At 36.2% G+C, this 21,629-nt stretch overlaps 1 protein-coding gene across 1 annotated transcript in view; it reads right to left on the minus strand.

The window, feature by feature from the left end:
* Positions 1–21,059, minus strand: part of LOC127421082 (sodium/potassium-transporting ATPase subunit alpha-3-like) — a 36,242-nt gene extending 15,183 nt beyond the window's left edge. The window contains exons 1-8 of the mRNA XM_051663829.1: positions 20,718–21,059; positions 12,314–12,427; positions 11,932–11,991; positions 10,574–10,777; positions 9,094–9,207; positions 7,255–7,389; positions 6,712–6,829; positions 3,138–3,406 (exon numbers count right to left, since the gene is read on the minus strand). Coding sequence (XP_051519789.1) covers positions 3,138–3,406; positions 6,712–6,829; positions 7,255–7,389; positions 9,094–9,207; positions 10,574–10,777; positions 11,932–11,991; positions 12,314–12,427; positions 20,718–20,723 — 1,020 coding nt within the window. The 5' untranslated portion in view covers positions 20,724–21,059. The remainder of the gene's footprint in view (positions 1–3,137; positions 3,407–6,711; positions 6,830–7,254; positions 7,390–9,093; positions 9,208–10,573; positions 10,778–11,931; positions 11,992–12,313; positions 12,428–20,717) is intronic.
* Between the last annotated feature and the right edge of the window lie 570 nt (positions 21,060–21,629).

Below are 21,629 nucleotides of genomic sequence, written 5' to 3' on the forward strand. Positions count from 1 at the left end.
GCATCGTTACATCTTTGGGTAAAGTCACAAATCTGTGCCCCCTTTGAAATTTTAAATGCCCCCGCGGGTAAATTATCCTGGCTCCGACTCTGCCTTGTTGTATTATATTATAATAATAAACTTAACTGTGTCCCATAATAATACTTCAGGATTATGATAATATTCAACAGGGTAAAAAAAAAAAAAGTGAATTTGTAGTTTTTTCACACAGCGTGTTTTCAAAAAAGAATGTTTTAGTACAAATATATGTAGGTAAATATTGTTTTTTATTACTGTATTGTTGTATTGGTGCATATAAATTAAAAAGATTAAATATCATTCCTCTGTGTGTTTATTTATGTTTAACTAGAATTTAGTTTCATGCATTGCACATTTTGAATCTACTAGCTTACAATGGCTGGTTGGTTGAAATGATGGTTCCTATAATTTAAAATATATAGAGATATAATTTTTGTATTCATATCACCCAGCCCTATTTGAAGTAAAAAAAAAAATTAAAAAAAAGAGAAAAAAAAACAGCTTTAAAAAAAAAAAAAAAACATTTTAGTTTTATTTCTGTCATTATTTACTCCCTTATGTTGTTTCATCTCACATGACTTTCTTCCATGGGACACAAAAGGAGATGTTATGCCATACAATATGTCAGTCTCAGTCACTATTCACTTTCATGGCATCTTTTGTCCTATTCAATGAAAGTGAATGGGGACTAAGACTGAGGAATCATTCTGCCAAATAACTCCTTTTGTGTTCCATAAAAGAAAGTCATATGGGTTTGAAACAGCATAGGGTGAGCAAAAGACAGATTTTTTATTTTTGGGTCATTATTATGGAAATTTACTTTAGATATGCCAGATTTTGTCTAAACTGTCTGAACAAACAAATCTAATTTCATCATCTGCAAACTGACATTGCAGACAGTCAGCCATAAAGATCCAGATCTGAAACTCAGAATTGGTTGCAGTGTGAACTAAGCTAATGTGGCAGCCACCAGCTTGCACAGGCAACTAGAGATACCACAGAGTAATACTTTGTCAGACTGTCATATTGGCCTAGTATGAGTCTGTAAAAGAACAGGAAAAAAAGAGAGAGGAACAGACACATAAAGATAGCGATAGATTCACAGTCACACAAAAAAGTCACAGAAAATTAGAGAGAGGGAATACAGTTAAAGAACACAGTCATTGATGCACGCTATCACAAGCACTGTAATCAATATACAACACTACTCAAGCATTCACAGACACGACACAATCACAGACAAGAAGCCACAGCACTTCACTGAAACTGTACAGAGTTACACCGAGTAATAAAATAAATAAACCAGAGGCACAAATGTAATTTTACGAAAAGGACAGACAACAGATATCCATGGTTAACAAACTATGTTCGGAATGGCATACTATCGTACTACTATTTTAAGTATGCATTATGTATGCACGGAACATCTGGATGTTTTACTAAATTAGCCAAAATGAGCAGTATACATCCCACATCCTGCAGCCCACAATACAATATGCTCAGAGGCTGTCCAATTAAAATACATTTTTTTAATATTTGTCAAATTTAAGATTAGAAATGCACATTCGAATGCTAAAAACTGAGCATTTGAATTTTGCCATGCACTGATGATGATTTAAAGGAGCAATATGTAACATTGACATTAAGCGTTTAAAATAGGTACTGCAGTCCAAATTCAAAATATTGGAGAGAGTTGTCTCCACCGCCCCCTCCTCCCCAGACTCGAAGCTCACGCGGGTTGCCAGGTTGAGGACACGCAACAGGAATGAGCAAACTGACAATGGCAAGTGGCGAGCCTTACACTGTAAGTTGATCAGCTAATGTACACGTTTGCAATGTTTTTATTGTTTGCAAATTATAAACCAGCTCATGTGGATTTTTTAAAACATCTGTCAATGTTAGCTAGATGTATTGCTGGCTTCCATGGCTGCAGCGCGCTGTGTTTGCCCACCAACTTGTTTCAAATCTGGCAACCCGGGGTGTTGAAATACTACTGGGAAATGGGCGGGATCACACAGGCCAAAACACAAACAGAAATTCCGGCTCAGAATGGACATTTTAAAGTAGAATATACTGGCTGTAGCATTGTTTTCGGAGAAGCCAGTATTTCAACTTAGCATGTTTCCTAAATCTCTGATAACATATTATGATAATTGTATGCTTTAGTACAGTAAATATATTACATATTGCACCTTTAAATGGAGGTCTTTGGCCATTGCATCAGCATCTTGCAGCATAAGTACTAAGTTTTAACATTTTAAATTCAAATATTATTAAAATTCTAGTTATATTACAATCATGAAGACATTATTTCAGTTAGGGGGAAATAGCCCATTTTTAGTCAGTTGTTTAACTGACGTTGTCTCCTAAGTCCACTAGAAGTCTCAATAAATACATAAACCAAAACAATAAAGAACTAAAACACATGAAATTTGAATCTAAAGATTTAGCCAGTTCATATATTATAATCTTAAGTAAAAAAATTAAAATAAGAAAAGAAATGCTAAAATAGACAGCTCTTATGTTAACTTAGTGTTACAGTACATACTATGCAGGATTTAGTAAGCAGCAGTACACTATAGTATTCCATTTGAACATAGACTAAAGGTACAACAGAACCGAATGACCAACACACAAACACACAAATTAAAGTGGAAAACAGAATAATAACACACATTTACGTGGTCACAAGAACAGAGAAAAAAACGTGGGTAGGCACTAGATGTGACACAAATATACACTTAAAATTTAAATATACCAACAAATTCAAAAAGGAGGTTTGAGGAACCATCAACAATTACAATTCTGTCAATATTCAACCACCCTCATGTTGTTTCAAACATGTATAACTTCCATGCCACACAAAAATGTTGGGGATGCAAAGTCTCAGTATCCATTCATCTTCTTCCATACAATGATAGTAAATGGGGACTGAGGCTATCATTCTGTCTAACATCTTGTTTTCTGTTCCATGGAAGGAAGAAAGAATTTCATATAAGTTTGGAACAAAATGAGGGTGAGAGGATGATGACAGAATTTTCATTTTTGGGTATCCCTTTAATGTCTCACACACACAAAAACACACAGTGGAAGAGAGGGAAAACTACAGGAATCCTCACAGTGACGGTGGCCAGCAGTCCTTCGGGCACGTTGGCGACAATGATTCCAATGAGGAAGATGACGGCCTCCAGCCAGGAGTAGCCCAGGATGATTGACAGAATGAAGAAGGACATGCCCAGGAAGACGGCCACACCTGTGATGATTTGGATGAAGTGCTCGATCTCCTTGGCGATAGGGGTCTTGCCGGTCTCAAGGCCAGAGGTCAGTGTGGCAATGCGGCCCATTACAGTGCGGTCACCAGTGCATACGACAATACCACGAGCAGTACCTGACAGACAGAGAAGAGGGAGTTTTAATAATATATTTTATAATACAGGGCTGTAATCAACATTGACAGTTAGGGAGATACTTCCCCCTAAATATTCAGATTAGTAGGCAACCTATGGAGGATTATATTATATTATATTTCATTACATTACATTACATTACATTCAGTGTTGGGTTACTCTAAAAAAGTAATTAATTACTAACTACTAATTACATCTTCTACAGTGTAATTAGATTACTGTACTAATTATTCTGAAAAGTAATAGCATTACTTATTACTAATTACTTTCTAAAACCCTGATCAACCTCAACCAGATGAAAAATACAAGGATAGACATGAAATTGTTCTTTTAATTCTTTCAAACAAATCATATAAAATCAAATAAATTATTTATGATTTGATTAGAAAACATACATTTTAACATAACACTTAAAATTTCTATTTTAAATTCACTATTGTTTTATATAGTCTATAGATTATTTAACACAATTACATCAGAAGTAACTGTAATTAAATTACTTAAATATCAAGAGTAATCCCTTAACTTTTTCCTTATAGTAATTAATTATTTAGTAATGCATTACACCCAACACTGATTTGAATACATTACATTGTTATATTTTATTATGTTATACTGTATATGTATAACTTTACAATAAGTTTGTATTTGTTGACTGCAGACGTTTTCATGAATTAACAATGAATAATATGTTTACAGCACTTATTAATGGTTAGTTAATGTTAATTTAACAATTAATTCATTTTTAAAATTCAAAGTTCAATGTTAACATTAGTTAATGCATTATCATTTAACATAAACTAACAATGAACCATAATATTTTTTTATATTAACATTAACCAAGATTGATAAATGCTTTACAAAATATTGTTCATTGTTAGTTTATGATACCTAATGCATTAACTAATACTAACATACAGAACCTTTTTGTAAAGTGTTACATCTTAAATTGTATTATATTATATTATATTATATTACAACCCCAATTCAATCCAAAAAAAGTTGAGACAGGGGCAATTTAAGACAGATTTGACGTAACAGGAGTGAAACAGTAACAAGTTTGAAGTAACAAGACGATGTGAAACAGGAGATGTTAAACAGGTGAGGCAATTGTGTCATAGTACTGTATACTGTAAGGAGAAAATTCCACTTTCTATACTTAACAAACTTGTCTTCAGTGCCCAAATGCATAATAAGTGTTATTAGAAATGGTGATGTTTCACAGTGGTAAACACTTGACTGTCCCAACTTTTTGGAGTGCGTTGCAATCATCTGTTTTGAAATTACTGTACATTAAAAAAAAAGCAAACAATGAAATTCACAGAGTAAAAAATCATATAATGTGTAGTTGTTGTGCTTTCAATATAATAAAGGGTGAATATAATTGACAAATCACTCCTTTTTGTTTTTATTAACATTTTTCATACTGTCCCAACTTTTTCGGAATTGGGGTTGCATATTATATTATAATTTATATTATATTATATTATATTATATTATTAAAGTTGTATATGTTAACATTAGTTAATGTGTTATGAATTAACATGAACTAACAATGAACAATAGTATTTTCAGTCATTAAAATTAACCAAGATTAATAAATGCTTTTAAAAATATTGTTCAGTGTTAGTTCATGATACCTAATGCATTAACTAATACTAACATATAGAACCTTATTGTAAAGTGTTACCCATTATATTATATTATATTATAGATAAGATTAGATTAGATTATTATTTTGCAACTGGTAGTTAAACGATGTGTGTTGTGAAAGGCACTATACAAATAAAAATGACTTGACTTGACTAGTAGTATTGTTAGTTTGGCATCTTGCGCTACAGGTAATTTTTCCATTACTTTTTATTACACTTATTATTACTTGTTACTAAACATGTTAAACAGTTTTACCACTGTAAACGTGTTATCACTTTTTTTCGTTTTATATATTTTTTTTAATTGACTGCACAACTGAATAATGTTATTTGACAATTAAATTCGACTAAATAAATCTGACACAAATAGTAAAAAAACAACAAAAAAAAAAAACTCATATTAGCTATTTTTATAACCTCAAACTGCAAGTAAAAACTTTCCATCTGAGATGTTTGTTTTGGTATTATGTCATTGTGCTTTACAAGCAAAGCATGTTGAAAGCCCTATGGTTATTTTTACGTAATCCCGTATTTCACCACAAGAGGTCAGGAGAGATTCATACTGGAGCAAGAATCTGAGCCACATCATTCAACTGATTGACACTAGCGCCATCTTTGATTGTTAATGGGAATGAGGCTGTGAGGGATAGACTTAACAGTCTCTGCAATGGGCTGTACTGCAGTTTAAAGTGTTTTTGGATCATTCTGCTAAGAAAACATTGATAAATTATCGGTCCAAGAGCATTCAGTATAGCCTACAAAGAACTTCAGGCAACATGAGTTGTGGAAAATCAGATGTGATCTAGGAGCTTTACACAGCTTTAAACCGTTTGTGCCATTGAGAGCTGGCAAGTTTATCCCTCACAGCCTCATTGTCATTCCCATCAAAAAATCAAAGATGGCCTTAGCGTGAAAAAGGTCTGTTGACAGAGATCACGAAACACCGACACCCTTCTGACAGCACTGAGCTTTGGGCATATGCAACATCTGTTGGCCTTTCAAAACAACTGCATTACACAACTGACAAGTGCTGAGACAGACATTTTTAAACTCACTGACAGAGACCAAAACCACAGTCGGAAATATAAATTGCCTTCTTTATTGCAATAAAGCATTTGAATTTGTTATTGGGAATGTTCATAATCATATTCACAGTAAAAAATAAAATAAAATAAAAACATTGTGAAACTACCTTTTAATAAAAAATGACAACTTGACTGATTTTCAGTTATGGTAGAGCTAAGAAATTGTGTTTTGCAACTTCAAGATTATTCATTTATTCAGTCAGATTTGAATTCAATAAAAAAAGAGGGAAGGAGAGTGAAAGAATGAGTGACAGAGCGAGAAATGTGTGGAAAACCAGAGTGAAAAAAAAAAGTGGGTATGAGCAATCGCGTGGGCAACTGACGAATGGCAAGACTGGGCACAAAAGTGAGAGGTTGTTGTCATGACAACATCTTTCCTCTGCGGCGGTTCTTGGCAAAAATGACCCGGAAAAAAGAGAAATGGGCAAAAGAGTGAAATGAAAAAATCGAAAATCGATTGCCGAGGATGAGTTAATAAAGAATAGAAAACAAGATAATAAAGTGAGGGGAAAAAATGGAGCAGTGATGCAGCTGCTATGGCAACCATACCCTCAACGCAGTTGGTGGAGAAGAAGGCGATGTTGCGGGTTTCCAGAGGGTTATCATGGGTGCAGTCAGGTGACCTGGTCTGGGGCTCTGATTCGCCGGTAAGGGAGGAATTGTCAACCTGAAGAATAAAGAATATTATGAGCTTAAATCATTGGACACTATTAAAAATAAAGGTTATCTATCTATCTATCTATCTATCCATCCATCCATCCAACTGCCTGATGCCATAAAATAACCTTTTTAAGTTCCACAAAGAACTTTTTATTTTTCTTTAGAAAAAAAAAGGGAAAATGTAGAAAAAAATGGGGGGAAAACAAACAATGTACTGGTCCTTTAAAGAGCCCAGAAACCAATATCTGATCTGAAGAACCTATAATGTAATGAAGAACATTTTAATTCTCCAAAGATCCATATACCTACCTCAAGAACCCAATATAGCAAATATGATTCTTGATAAGAAGAATTTTGTTGAATCTAAACTGCTACAAAGAACCATTGCAGAATTTGTGAGCCTGGCATATCCATAGAAGTGTATCTGGATACCTTGCAGCCGTGGGCAGAGATGATCCTGAGGTCAGCAGGGATCCTGTCTCCTCCCTTCACCTCCACCAGATCTCCACCCACCACCTCCTCAGCATTAATCTGGAGCTTCTCACCTTCACGGATCACTAAAGCTTGCTTTGAGATCACACACAAACACCAGTTTCAACCTCTCAGGACTTGTGAGGCCACAGGAGATATTAGAGGGTGTTTTAATACATTCTAGAAGCTTCAGAGACTCAGCAGTGGGAGATAATAATCAGGATTATGACAACAAAGGCAAACAAGGGATAGAGATTAATTGGAGCATTTTGGTAATACTGCTCTATGTCTACTTTTCCTCTTGATTCACTGAGACTGTTGTTTTCAAGGTCAGAGCAGTTCAGAAAGCATTTTGAGTGTAATCTATTATCTATATCTGGAAAGATTTACAACTGTCAAAGTTTGTCAGTGATCGAGAAACAGTATGTCACTTCTGAATTATAATTAGGACATATTAGGATTAGGACGAAATATATCCAAGAAAAATATACCCAAGAAGTGTTTCTTCAACTTCAGGCAATTTCACATCCCATGAGTTCAACAAACAGATTTTGACTTTTTTATTTATTTATTTTATTTTTTTGTATATCAAATTCTCATTAAAACTGTATTGGAAACTTTTAAACAAGACTTGATCATTTATTTTTGGTACCTTTTAAATGCCTTTTATGTATTGATTTTTGCGTTTGCGTTTGTACTCTTGTCCCAGACCCAGACATTCAACATTACACAAGGAAAATCTATAATAAAACTTTGATTATTTAAACAGAGTAAAATAAACACAGACTATTTCAATATTAATTGTGTGATTTTTTTTTTTAATTACGTGTGTCCCAATTTTGCCCCAAATGACTTTCAAAAGTTAGTGTACTTGTTTATCGAGTCAGCAAAGTGTCAGTGAAGAGCATGCTTGAGATAATACAGTATATGAGACAAGTGATGTTTGAAGAAAACAAAGAAAATTCAAGTTAAATATCACTTATGAGCAGAACATTTTTATTGGCATCATTTCCAAACCATTACAATTTTGCCAAATTAAGCAAAAGTGTGAAAATATCATTTAAACTAAATGTGTTTAGGATATATTAAATGTTCAGCCTTAGCAAGACAAAGGACCAAAATGTTAAAAATGCAATTTCCATCATCATCATTTCCACTACATAATCCTATTAAACACAATACAGATAGATTTGCTTTCTTTTTTTAAATAATAATGTGAAATTGTCATCTCCCCCTTTTAAATCCTTTTATAGATTTTTTTTCTTTGCTGTCTAATGTATGTTTTGTGTGTGTGTGTGTGTGTGTGTGTGTGTGTGTGTGTGTGTGTGTGTGTGTTTATATTTTCTTTTTTCTTTTTTTTTATCGACTTTAGTTTTTCTTTTTTGTAAATACTTTTGGTTTGTTTGATAAAATAAATGGAAAAGCTATGATGAATTAGAAGTCATATTCTATTTATTGCATGTGTAAGCATGCTATTTGACTTGGCTTTTCCAAACAATAATACAAATTTAAGTAGGAAACACAACAGAGAATTTGAGATGTGCTGAAATGATACTGTGGTAGGACTTTTCATGACTGTGAATCTGTGAAATGAAAAAATGACCAAAATGACATAAATCTCCTGTGATGTATGTGCATACATTGTTGGACATTGAAAAAAAGTGAGAGTGTGAAAAATGTTTAATGAGACTTTACTTTCTTTAATGTGTTAAAAGTGCCCGAATTTGAAGAAACACATAGGAATACACTTGCAAATAAGTATTTTGGTATTTTGGACTTATTCAGTGTAGTTTTCTATACCTGGGGAACCATATTCTTGAAGGACTCCATGATCTTAGAGCTCTTGGCCTCCTGGAAGTAGGAGAAGCAGCCAGTGATGATAACCACAGCAGACAACACGATGCCCAGATACAACTGTAGAGCAGAGAGAGAGAAATAAAAGTGCAATTTATCAAATTAATGTGCATAATGGCAAGTTCAGGCACACCAGCAGTCTCTCAACTAAAGCAAACTCTCTGTTAGCTTTTCTCAAAACATTATACAGTACTCTATAGAAGAAAGAGATTGATGAAAATATTTAAAATGACCATGCAATATTAGAATGACAACCAGATTACGAATAAAAGACTGAGCTGGAATAGGATTATAGATTGTGTCTTTATCTACTCTCTGGCAAATTTTCATTGTCCTAATTCTCACAGTCCAAACTGTAGCACAACATCAGTGTATGTATGTACCTGTGTTGACGTATTTCCTATTGAAACAGGAAGTTTGGCCAGCACAATTCAAAATCTAAGGTCTCATCCTTTTTCAAATAGCCAATAGGCTTTAGTTTATGTTACAGCCATGAACTACAAACCTTACATTTTTATAGCACTTTTCTGATGCTACACTCAAAGCACTTCACACAGTGAACAGGGGATTCTCCTCAACCACCACCAGTGGGCAGCATCCACCTAAATGATGCAACAGCAGCCATAGTGCACCAGTACACTCACCACACACCAGCTATTGGTGGAGAGGAGAGAGTAGAGTAATACAGCCAATTAATGGACAGGGATTATTAGGAGGCCATGATTGATAAGGGCCAATGGGGGGAATTTGGCTAGGACACAAGGGTTACACCCCTACTATTTTTGAGAAGTATCCTGTGATTTTTAATGACCACAGAGAGTCAGGACCTTGGTTTAACATCTCATCCAAAGAATGGTGTCCTTTTTTACAGTATAGTGTCCCCATCACTATACTGGGGCATTAAGACCCACACAGACCACAGGGTGAGCACTTCCTGCTGGCCTCTTTAATACCTCTTCCAGCAGCAACCTTAGTTTTCCCCAAGAGGTCTCCCATCCAGGTACTGACCAGGCTCAACCCTGCTTAGCTTCAGAGGGCAACCAGTCTTGAGCTACATGTTGATATGGCTGCTGGCCAAACTATGTTTTGCTACTTAGGGGGAGGGAGGTTGTAATTCTACAAAGCATTTGGTTGGACAAAAATCTGTTTAGCATGAGTCACCAATATTTTTAAGTATTCCAAAAAGAGAAAGACTGTAAATTTTAAATGTGTATAGCTATCAAAAATGTTATTTAATTTGTCAACTTTTAGGAGTATACTAGTATATAGATGGCTAATCAATGCTAACAGCCACAAGCTAAAAAACACAAAACTCCAATTTTGATTTGATCTGATATTTATAATGTAACAATTTGATGCATCAAACAAACGTTGGCAAATTTTTGTGGTAATTTAACAAGTTGTGTGTGTGCGTGCATGTTCTCACGTTGTCTCCAGCAGGCTCGTCCTCCGTGGCGGCCTGGATGGCATAGGCCAGGAAGCAGAGGATGGCTCCGATCCACAGCAGGATGGAGAACCCTCCGAAGAGCTGTCGGCAGAACTTAACCCACTCCGGGGTAGTAGGGGGTGGGGTGAGAGCATTGGGACCGTCACGAATGAGGTACTCTGCTGCCCTAGCATTAGTCAGACCCTTCAAGAGAGTAAAGAAAAAAAGAGGTGAGACGAGGAGAAATGTATCAGGGCTCCTGTGAAATGAGCTTGATAGTATATCTAGCAATGGTTCTCAACCAGGGCTCCTCAGCAAGCTTACAAAGATGACATTAAAATTCCAAAGTTATAATAAAATGCTAACTAAAAGGGATAGTTCACCCAAAACTGAACATTCTCTCATCATTTACTCACCCTCATGCCATCCCAGATGTGCATGACTTTCTTTCTTCTGCAGAACACAAAGATTTTTAGAAGAATATCTCAGCACTGTAGGTCCATTCAATGCAAGTGAATGGTGACCAAAACTCCAAAAAGCACATAAAGGCATCATAAAAGTAATCCATAAGACTCGAGTGGTTTAATCCTTGTCTTCTTAAGCGATCCAATCCAATTCTGATTTTGGGTGAGAACAGACCAAACTCAGTTTTCACTATAAATCTAGACATCTGCAGTCTCCTTGGCGATCATGATTTCAAGCTCGATTACACATCCTAGTGCCATCTAGTGCTCTGCGTGTGTGTCAAGCACTAGGAAGTGTAGTCAAGCTTGAAATCATGGCCGTGCCTAGAGAATGCAATGGCAAGATGTACAGTGAAAAGGAGGTATATTTTGGTTTGTTCACACCCAAAATCAACTGGATCGCTTCAGAAGACATTGATTTAACCACTGGAGTCTTATGGATTACTTAATACCTTTATGTGCTTTTTGGAGCTTCAAAGTTTTGGTCACCATTCACTTGCATTGTATGGACCTACAGAGCTGAGATTTTCTTCTAAAAGTCTAAATGTGTGTTTAGCAGAAGAAAGAAAGTCATACATATTTGGGATGGCATGTGGGTGAGTAAATGATGAGAGAATTAGCATTTTTTGGTGAACTATCAGATTTGAAGTATCTGATATGGATGACACTGTGTGGTTTTCTATAGTTTTCTATAATGTAAAAGTGACCCTGAAAATTCTATTCCTGGGGCAAGTATTGCCAGTTAATAACTTAAAATGTACATTTCTAATATTGCTTAGCTGTCACTTTAAGAAGAAAGAATATCTACCAAAGGGAAAGCTACTAAAAGCAAAATTTGCATTTACGGTAAATAATCACATTTTAAATTTTTCATTGACGATGTGATGAACTCACCTGTACAATGTCAGTGTTGTACTTTCTGCATACTTCTTCAATCGACATCTTATGCTCTGTCTGGGGAAAAGAGAACATGGAGGAAGATTAAATTAGGGAGAGTTAAAAGGTTAATTCACACAAATAGTGATAAAGAGGATGTATAATGAATTGCTTTGTGAGCAATAAAGTAGTACCATCACACGGACCAAATCTTATCTATCAAAATGTAGATGTAATCGTAAATAAACTAAGCTAAATGAAATTACAGTAGAAGATGCACTGGAGATTGTGTGTTCATTGATGCTGGGTGAAATCTGTCCATTTCTGCTCCATTTTGTGAGAAATGTATAGAATAAAAATAGGTTTAAAAAAAAAAAAAAAAATTCAATGTGTGGCTTACCAATGGTACTTCCTTCTTGAGGTCATCCAGGTCTTTCCCTGCCTTCTTTTTGGGAGATTCCTTTTCATCTTTGTCCTGCGTGGTAGCCACGCGGTAACTGTCTGACCGTCCATACTGCAGAGTCAGAATGGTAGACAATGTTTAGATCCTCAGGTCAGTTCCAAAATAAGGCTTAGACTAAACATGTGCATTCAAACGAACACCCAGGAATACCTATAGGAATTTCAGTACCAAAATATTTTATATGAATACCCATAACAAAGACTCTAAGGGGAATATATATATATATATATATATATATTTAACAATGATTCGCATTTGCTAATGACTGTACAAACTTGACATTGAACTTGATGATAACTTGGAAATTGTTTCTTGTTACAAACAAATATAAAAGAAAATGTATATTTTAAAATTAATTATGACTGCAGATTGTACATTGTCATATTTTGATATAGAGCTCGATTTTATTCGCCCCACTGCAAAACCAGGACAACATTAAAGGAAACATGATTTTTCTTTTTTTTTTACTTTCTAATATAAACATTAAATGATCATAATACAGCTATTGTCTCTTAGCAGCATTAATTTGCACTATGTTGTTTATCAATTTCATATCAAACAAAAACAAATATGTTTCTTATTAAAAAGGGGGGAAAACAATCCCCAAAAGACCAAGTTAATTGTTAATATTTAGCTTTTAATTTTAATAGAATATATTTATTAGAATTATTTATTTTCATCATAAGATTTAATATTTAACCATTATTATTTCTAAATTAAATAAGTTGGGGGGGATATTCAACTTTTAATATAAATATATTGAACAATAAAGAAAACAGATATAATGGCAACACTTTACAATACGGTTTCATTTGTTAACACATAAGTTAACTAACAATGAACAATACTTTTACAGTATTTATTAATCTTGGTTAATGTTAATTTCAACATATACAAATGTTGTATAATGTTTTTTCATCAAAAGCTGTTTTTGTTAACATTAGTTAATGCACCAGGAACTAACATGAACTAACAATGAACAGTTGTATTTTTCTCAACTAACATCAACAAAGATGAATAAATACTGCAAAAATATATATTGTTCATTATTAGTTAATGATACTTAATGCATTAACTAATGTTAACCAATGAAACCTTATTGTACTGTATATTAATTATTGGCAGATTTTATTTAAATTGTAATTTGTCCAAAATCATGAATTACAATGAATTATAAGGGTTCCTGTTAAACAGAAACAATTACGTTAATATCTTCATGAAAAGATATTGACACATTTTTGCAAGCATAAGTTGTTTTAGGACATTACATACTGTACATTCCATATTAGAAAGTCAATGGACCAATGACAAAAACAAATATAAGTTGATGTATATACAGTATCAGAGAAAATAAATGAAATGCATCTCAGAAAAAAAATTATACAGATGCAGTTGCACAGAAGGCTCATTTTTAAGCGTCACACTTGAACACCTTCTGCTGCACTGCAAGAGACACAAAGTCCAGGAACTCATGTAGGGGGTGAGGGGAAATGCCAACCATCAGGGAATGCCCATCCACAAACCTGATTATCTTTGAAACTGCAAAGCTTAACCAGGAACCCCGTGCAGGATATGGGGGGAGGTGTGTGTCTGTCTAGTGTGCTTAAATCCACATTAGGGCTTTTCATTGATTCCCTGATTTGCCATGTGTGCTTCTGTGACCTATTTTTGCTTGCAAACACAACCAGAAGGCATTACAGTCAAATCCACCATTACGGCACAGCAGGATGCTTAGATTTTAAAATGCAATGCATTAAAAAATATCTATATATGATTGTGAAGTAAACGTCAGATAAATAAATACAGATCACAGAATGTCTTGTAGAGCTTATTCAGAATTAACTGGAATTATTGACATTCCATGAGCTTCCTTCAAGCAGATGGGATCTTATATAGTAGTTAATGTGTAACTTTTTCATTTAATATAATATAAACATTAAATTATGATAAACAGCTGTTATATATTAGCAGAATTTATTTGTACTAAATTGGCCATCAATTACGCTTTAAACTGAAACTATTATGTTATTAAAAAAGGTGTAAAAAACAATCAAGATAACAGTTAATATTTAGCTTTTAATTTTAACCAAATTAATTTATTATAATAATTTATGTTCATCATAAGGTTTAATATTAAAACAGTTATTTAAAACTTTATTGTATCTATATTAAATAAAGGGGATGGGGCAATCCAAAAATATCAACTTAACTGATAGTTAATATTTAACTTGAATTTTTTATTATATTGAACAATGATGAAACAGCTTTCATTTATGAGCATGCTTTTATTTGAAATGAAATATGTCTTGAATTATGAAAAAATAAGGAACTATTAGTAGTTATTTATAAAGTCTAACAAGCCAAAGAAGTGAAATTACCAAGATAATGTAATGTAATGGAGTAACATAATTTTAAAGGGAGGCAATCACAGATACAATGCAAATGCAAAAAGAAAAACATAAAACATAATACGTTTTTTTGTTTTATGTTAATGTATTCAAAAGCAGGGTAACATTTTTTACTACAATTACAAAAAGGCCAAATTTGTATCATCCTTGTGCCAGTGTTTTGAAACAGTTTGACCATCTGTCAAGGATTCCCTTTATATCCTCTGGGTGATATGCAATGTAGGATTAAGACTGTTTACTATATTCTGGATTAACCTACTGAACAACTGTAATCCCGCTGTCTCCCTTTCTTTTATTCATACATTAAATCGCTCATTTTCTATGATAAACATTATATACTTTATAGAGTCTGAAGCTGCTTAATGGTCCTCTACCATCATCTAATCAAGTGTGCTTGATAGAGCAGCCTTGCATCTGGCACACTGTGTTCTCATTGTATCTTCATTCATGAAACATCCTCCATTTGACTGTTTGCTGTTCTCTACAACTTTCTCATGCACGCCTGCACACGTGCAATACCGAGTACATACTCAGTCATGACCCAAGATCAGACAAGGGCCACGTGCACATTAATGCCAAAAACCATTGGCCACAGTGCCTCTGAGGCCACAAGAAGCGTGATTTACGAGGTTTCTGATACGCAGTTGCTGCTCTACTTTAAGTAGAGTATATTGTCTTAGACTTGATTAAGTTCACAAGATCCCAGATTGACTGTAAGAGGGCCCAAGGACTGAAATCTATCGGGGTATTTACACTTGGTCATGAAAAGATCAAGTGTAAATGCTGTTTGAGATACATTTGAGATGAATAGCAATCCGATCACTCAAACCTCAGTAGGAGGTTTGAGATGCATACAAGGCACAACTCTGCCAAGTGTTAATGCATCCGGTGGTTAAGGCCACAAATGTACAACTTAACCCCCCTCTCCAACTAAAAACCAGCAGCATATATTCTTTCTATCCACAGCTGTCCAAGGCTTCATCTAATGACCTTGAGGACATGAAAATACACTGTGTCCTGAACACGCTCTAGCAGATTAACAAAATGCATTAGACACCCTCCGTAAACCTTCGAAAGAAACCTTGCTCCTTCATGCAATATTTATAGAAACTACTCCTTTTATCATTCAAGACTTTAAATAAAACATGACAAACCGACACATATGATTATTTTGACTAAATTACTAATTAATTGGCATCACAGCAGTAGGAAAGCTAAATTGGTTAAGAGAGTGGTGGGTGTTTGAATAAAGATGTGGATATGGATATCTAAGCAGTGCAGTGAGTCATATTAAGAAATGAAGCATAATGTGGAAGTATTCAATCTATGGCGTTTGAGTGCCAAGAGGCGGTCGAGTCCGCGTCTGAGCGCCAGGAGGTGGCCGAGCCCACGTCTGACTGCCAGGAGGTGGCCGAGCCCGCGTCTGACTGCCAGGAGGCGGCCGAGCTCACTGCGGGCCGCCAGGAGGCGGAGGAGCCGGTCGCTCACCACCAGGAGGCAGAGGAGATGGTCACTGCTGACCGCCAGGAGGTGGAGGAGCCGATTGCAGACTGTCAGGAGGCCAAGGGGTCCGTGGCTGACCGCCAGGAGGCGGAGGAGCCTGCAGCTGACTGCCAGGAGGCAGAGGAGCCTGCTGCTCCTTCCATCCACAAGAGGAGGAGGAGGAGGAGGAAGAGGAGAGGGGTCCCTGTGTCGTGGTCTGCTGCAGCGCCCCTGGTCTGTCATCTGCCCCTCTGCCTACTCCCTGGTTTGTTCCATCTGTCCGGCCTGGTGTGGATGCCAGGAGGCATTCGTCGTGTTTGTTAACATCATTGTGGTATTTGTTGTTAACTGCCTTTTATGCTGATTTCCATAAAAAAATATTGAGATTACAGTATTTTTACTGTAATACAGTAAACAATACTGTAATAAAGTAATGAGAATCTCACTGAGATTACAAGTTAAACTTAATAGTAATGTCCAGATATTAATGGCAATGAGATTTACATGGAGAGAAATGTGCTCAACTGTCATGAAAATACTGTCACAAAATAAGATCCCAAAAATTGGCTTCATTTTCTTTATGCAAAATAAATTTCTTGTTTTTTTTCCCACATTCAATCTGTGACATTCCAGTTTCCATTTCTTGGATTCAGTCCCTCTCTGTTCGCTAGCTTATTTATAGATTCTGAAATTCTGTAAGAAAATCTTGACATATTGTAAAATAACCTAATCTTCAGTTGAGTAATAGTTAAATGCCCTGACCTGAAGAAAAATCCTTACATCACATTTTTTAAATCTTCCTGTCATTGTCCTTGGCACTTCTAACATTCTAATGTAATCAGAATTTAAATCTAAGCATACCTATTTTACAAGGAATTAAATTTAATCGCACCACAGACAGCAGTCCCTGATTCAACAAGTATTGTTTGTTGATGCAACCCTGGTCACTGTGATTAGCTACAGTAAATGTAAAGGAAACCAGCCTTAAAGGGGAACAAGCGGATTTAAATCTGCTATTGACATTTGGGGGCCAATCAAATCAGCTTTCTGGCTGACCTTGAAGGTGCCAAAGGATATGACATCATGTTGGCAACTGGCAAATTGACTGATAGCGTGTCTGCTAGCTTTGCTGACCTCAGGCTTTGGCACAAAATAAGGCTGGATTGCATGCATTAGTGGAAAGTTACATGCACACATAGTACATATCCAAAATCACTCAGTGAGAATGAGATATTGAACGCCGTCCATTACACAACCTTCTATTATAAGCCTCTACACAATACACAAATGCACACAGCAGGGTGGATAATGTGCTGATTACACAGGCAACATAAAAATCAGTGAAGGTGACAGATGTTTAAACCCCCTTGTCTGCTTCTCTACCAAAATGAAGCTTATACTTTAAACAAAATGGTGGCAAATACTAGTGTATGAAAAAGCTGCTCGGTCTCAAATTTCAGCATTGAGGGCTTTTCCAGTGTGAATATCCCAATAGAGTTTCCCAAGCTGGTTTAAATGTCATGTCACATTAGCAGAAACCAAAACATTCCTATTTACCTAAACACCTGAACTGTTTTTCAATTCACCCAGATAGCACATGCATATCTCCGAAATGTCTGTTTTAGACCTTTTCATCTGGAAGGTGATGCATTCTAATTAACATCTGCTAAACATCTTAAAAAGATCAGATTTACAAACACTCTGAATCATAAATGTCTCAAAGACATCTGCTGAATATCTTATTGACATCCGAGAGGAAATGTCTAATAGGCGTATTGCAGATGAGTCAGATAGACGTCTGGGTGATGTACGTGTGCTATCAGGGATGTGTAGTGGCCTCGGAGCCTTCAGACAGAATTGCATTTTTATAGCACACGTATATCACCCAGACGTCTATTTGATGTGTGTTTACATCTGGAAGATTTTTTTTTAGGTTGTTTGCTCATCTGCAATACATCTTTACACGTCTCCTCTCGGATGTTAATAAGACATTCAGCAGATGTCTTTGAGATGTTTAGGATTTAGAATGCTTGTAAATCTGATGTTTTTAAGATGTTTATCAGATGTTAAAGGGATAGTTCAGCCAAAAATGAAAATTCTCTCATCATTAGCTCACCCTCATGCCATCCCAGATATGTTTGACTTTCTTCTGCAGAACAAAAATGAAGATTTTTAGAAGAATGTCTCAGCTCTGTTGGTCCTCATAATGCAAGTGAATGGTGAGCAGAACTCAGAAGGTCCAAAAAGCACATAAATGCATCATAAAATTAATCCACATGGCTGCAGTGGTTTAATCCATGTCCTCAGAAGCAATATGATCAGTGTGGGTGAGAAACAGATCAATTTTAAAGTCCTTTTTTACTATAATTCTTCTCCTTTGACCAGCACCGACCAATAGGTGACTGAATGTGGAAGTGAAAGTGTAGATTTGCAGTAAAAAAGGACATAAATGTTGATCTGTTTCTCACCCACACCTATCATATCGCTTAAGAAGATATGGATTTAACCAATGGAGTCTTAAGGATTACTTTTACGCTGCCTTTATGTCCTTTCTTCTGGTTCTGGTCACCATTCACTTGCATTGTGAGGACTAACAGAACTGAAATATTCTTCTAAAAATCTTCATTTGTGTTCTGCAGAATAAAGAAAGCCATACACACCTGGGATGGCATGAGGGTGAGTAAATGATGAGGGAATTTTCATTTTTGGCCGAACTATACCTTTAATTAGATCGTGATGCTTTCCAGATGAAAAGATCTAAAACAGACAGCTCGGAGATGTAGGTGTGCTATTTGGGTTTGCACTAATGTCCCAAGGGCATCTCAGAGACACACTCTTGGAAGCATCATTACCACATACTAATTGCTGACAACCCAAATGCACCTGTGCCTTTCTCAAGGTGACACCAGGTAACCACCTCCTGTTACCCCATCATTAACCTTCCCTGCCCATTTTATTCCCTTCCCATATCAGCCAATCCCCACCACCACATCCAGCTCCAAAGCTTCACTTAGCCTCAGGCAGCGCATCTGGCCAATCACGCAGCCTCAGTCTATTGATTGACTGGCTGCAGATCAATCATCGGTGACTTGTGAATTCGAACCCGCCCTCTAGGCATTGCCGCCCTCGTGGCGCTTCATGGACCAATCGCAATACTTGTCCGGGAATTTCCACTGTCATTGATCAACCTCCACTTTGACGCAGTCACCGTGTCGAGCGCGGCTCCCCCTTAGGGCATCACGACCGAAATCAGCATGTAAGAACGACATTACTTCACAGGCGATTAAAAATTATAAGTATGGTTTGAAAAAGGATATGGCCTCGCGCCGCTCCGTTGTCGTGCGCGTGCGTCATAGCATATCGCCATTTATTTTCATATTTACTTGAACAATTGGTCTCTCTTGATAAGAATTTGAGATTCACTAATCTGGTAGTTGCAAGGTCGCAAAATAACACAATCTAGAAGGTGCTTAGGCTATATCATGAATCAGCGTCCAAATTGGGAACAACAGACATCGATTTTGACGCAGTTGTCTGCGCTGGTATTTTGACAAATTCTACTCGATTTTTGGCACATTTGGATATATTTTGTGTCACAGATCAAGTACAAAACTAGTTTATGTCAGACAGTCGCGTGCAAAACCTTCGAAAGGGGCCAGTACAGATGCAGTCATCCCAAATCCATACGCCCCCCACCCCATCTGCGGTTAACGCCTTTTCATTTAGGATACCGAGAGGAATTCTCCTCAGACTCATCCTTCTGACGAGCTGTCATCACACGTTTAATCAAACGGTATGGAGGGCAAACAGAAACCGTAGGAAAATTAAAAAAGTAGCCTACATATAATCTATGATATTCTGATATATTATAGGGTGTTCATGAATATGCAATTTTTGCGCGTCCACGAATGCGCCTGACGAATACGAGCATCCATATGAAAGACGCACGCTTAGCGCCAAAATATGTCCAATGTCAAACGTTTTATGCCAAGCGTCAAAACATATTATGACGTTACGTATATACATATTGCGACGATTTGTGCATTTATATTAACCGAATTCGCCTTTCTCCCCCTGTATTCGCGTTATGACGCATCCGAGCGGGTGCAAAACTGAGGATATGAAGTGGCCAGATTTGACGCAATTGCCCAACGATCGACCACCGTTATTGAGCAACGTCAAAGATGCTACGATCACAATCTGGAGTTAGATTAACGGATAAATGCCATTTGCGATGGGTATAGTTGTCAGCAATGCCGTAAATGTGAAATAACTAGTAATAAATAGCTTCAAGTTAAATGCACCTGTTAAATGAAACCATTCAGAAAATGTTCTGTACATATAGACATGTTACTATACAATTCTGAAATAACACACAATTGCCTCAGCAGAGTTATTCTAATGGTGCATCCATGTAAAAACATGCATGCATTGAGAATACTGAATCTTACCCCCATTTTGCAGCCGTCAGTCGCTGTTTCTTTAGTCTTTCAAACTGCGTTTGGTCAATGAGGATAGAAGAAGGAATGATGCTGTTGGACGAGTAACGACAACGCTCAAACGACCCTCTTTGGATATATGTATAGATGTAACAAATTACTCGTAGGTATCATGTATAATAATGTTCTAGAGCGGGTCTAAATGAAGAAAAAACCTAAAGAATGGACCAAGCTGCATTGGTTTTTAAAAGCGCATGTGGCTGCCGTTGATATAATGGTAGAAGAGCATATGCAGCGCAGAGGATTATGAAGCGTCTCTGGCTGAATCGCAGGCGAATGATACCGGCGAAACGAAGAGTCGAAGCGCTTCGTCTGCCTCTCTGTGTGCCTCCGCCGCTATAGTGCCAGATGCCTCTGCATCACTCCGCGTGTGAAATTAGCGCCTAATTGACGCATGGAATGTAAAGAAATGGCGTTCTAATAAATCAGATAATGTTCCAGAAGATTATAGTCAGGCTATACTACAGAAGACAGTTAAATTATGAGGATATCTCTTTGAATTCAATATTTGAATTGCATACTTTTGCTTGTTTGTCTGTTTGGTTTTTAAGTTGGCTAATTTTGTTGAATCATGGCAGAACCAATGAACAGGATAATAGACCAAATGGCAAATAAGGACCATGGTACTACCATTGCTTTTTTCAGACATTACACAGGGTGTTTTGAACATGCACCATTGAAATAACATGTTTTCCTGGACATCTAGCCTACGACATAGTATGTTGTGAAGTACGTTGCAGTACCATGTATATATAATGGTATGTTACTATTGATAAGTATAAGTATATTCAGTACCATGGTATTACCATTACTGCAACGGAACACAGAAGTTGGCTTTAAACTTAAAGTAATTGAAAATTCTCT

The sequence above is a fragment of the Myxocyprinus asiaticus genome, chromosome 30, assembly GCF_019703515.2.
Source record: "Myxocyprinus asiaticus isolate MX2 ecotype Aquarium Trade chromosome 30, UBuf_Myxa_2, whole genome shotgun sequence".
Taxonomy (NCBI): Eukaryota; Metazoa; Chordata; class Actinopteri; order Cypriniformes; family Catostomidae; genus Myxocyprinus; species Myxocyprinus asiaticus.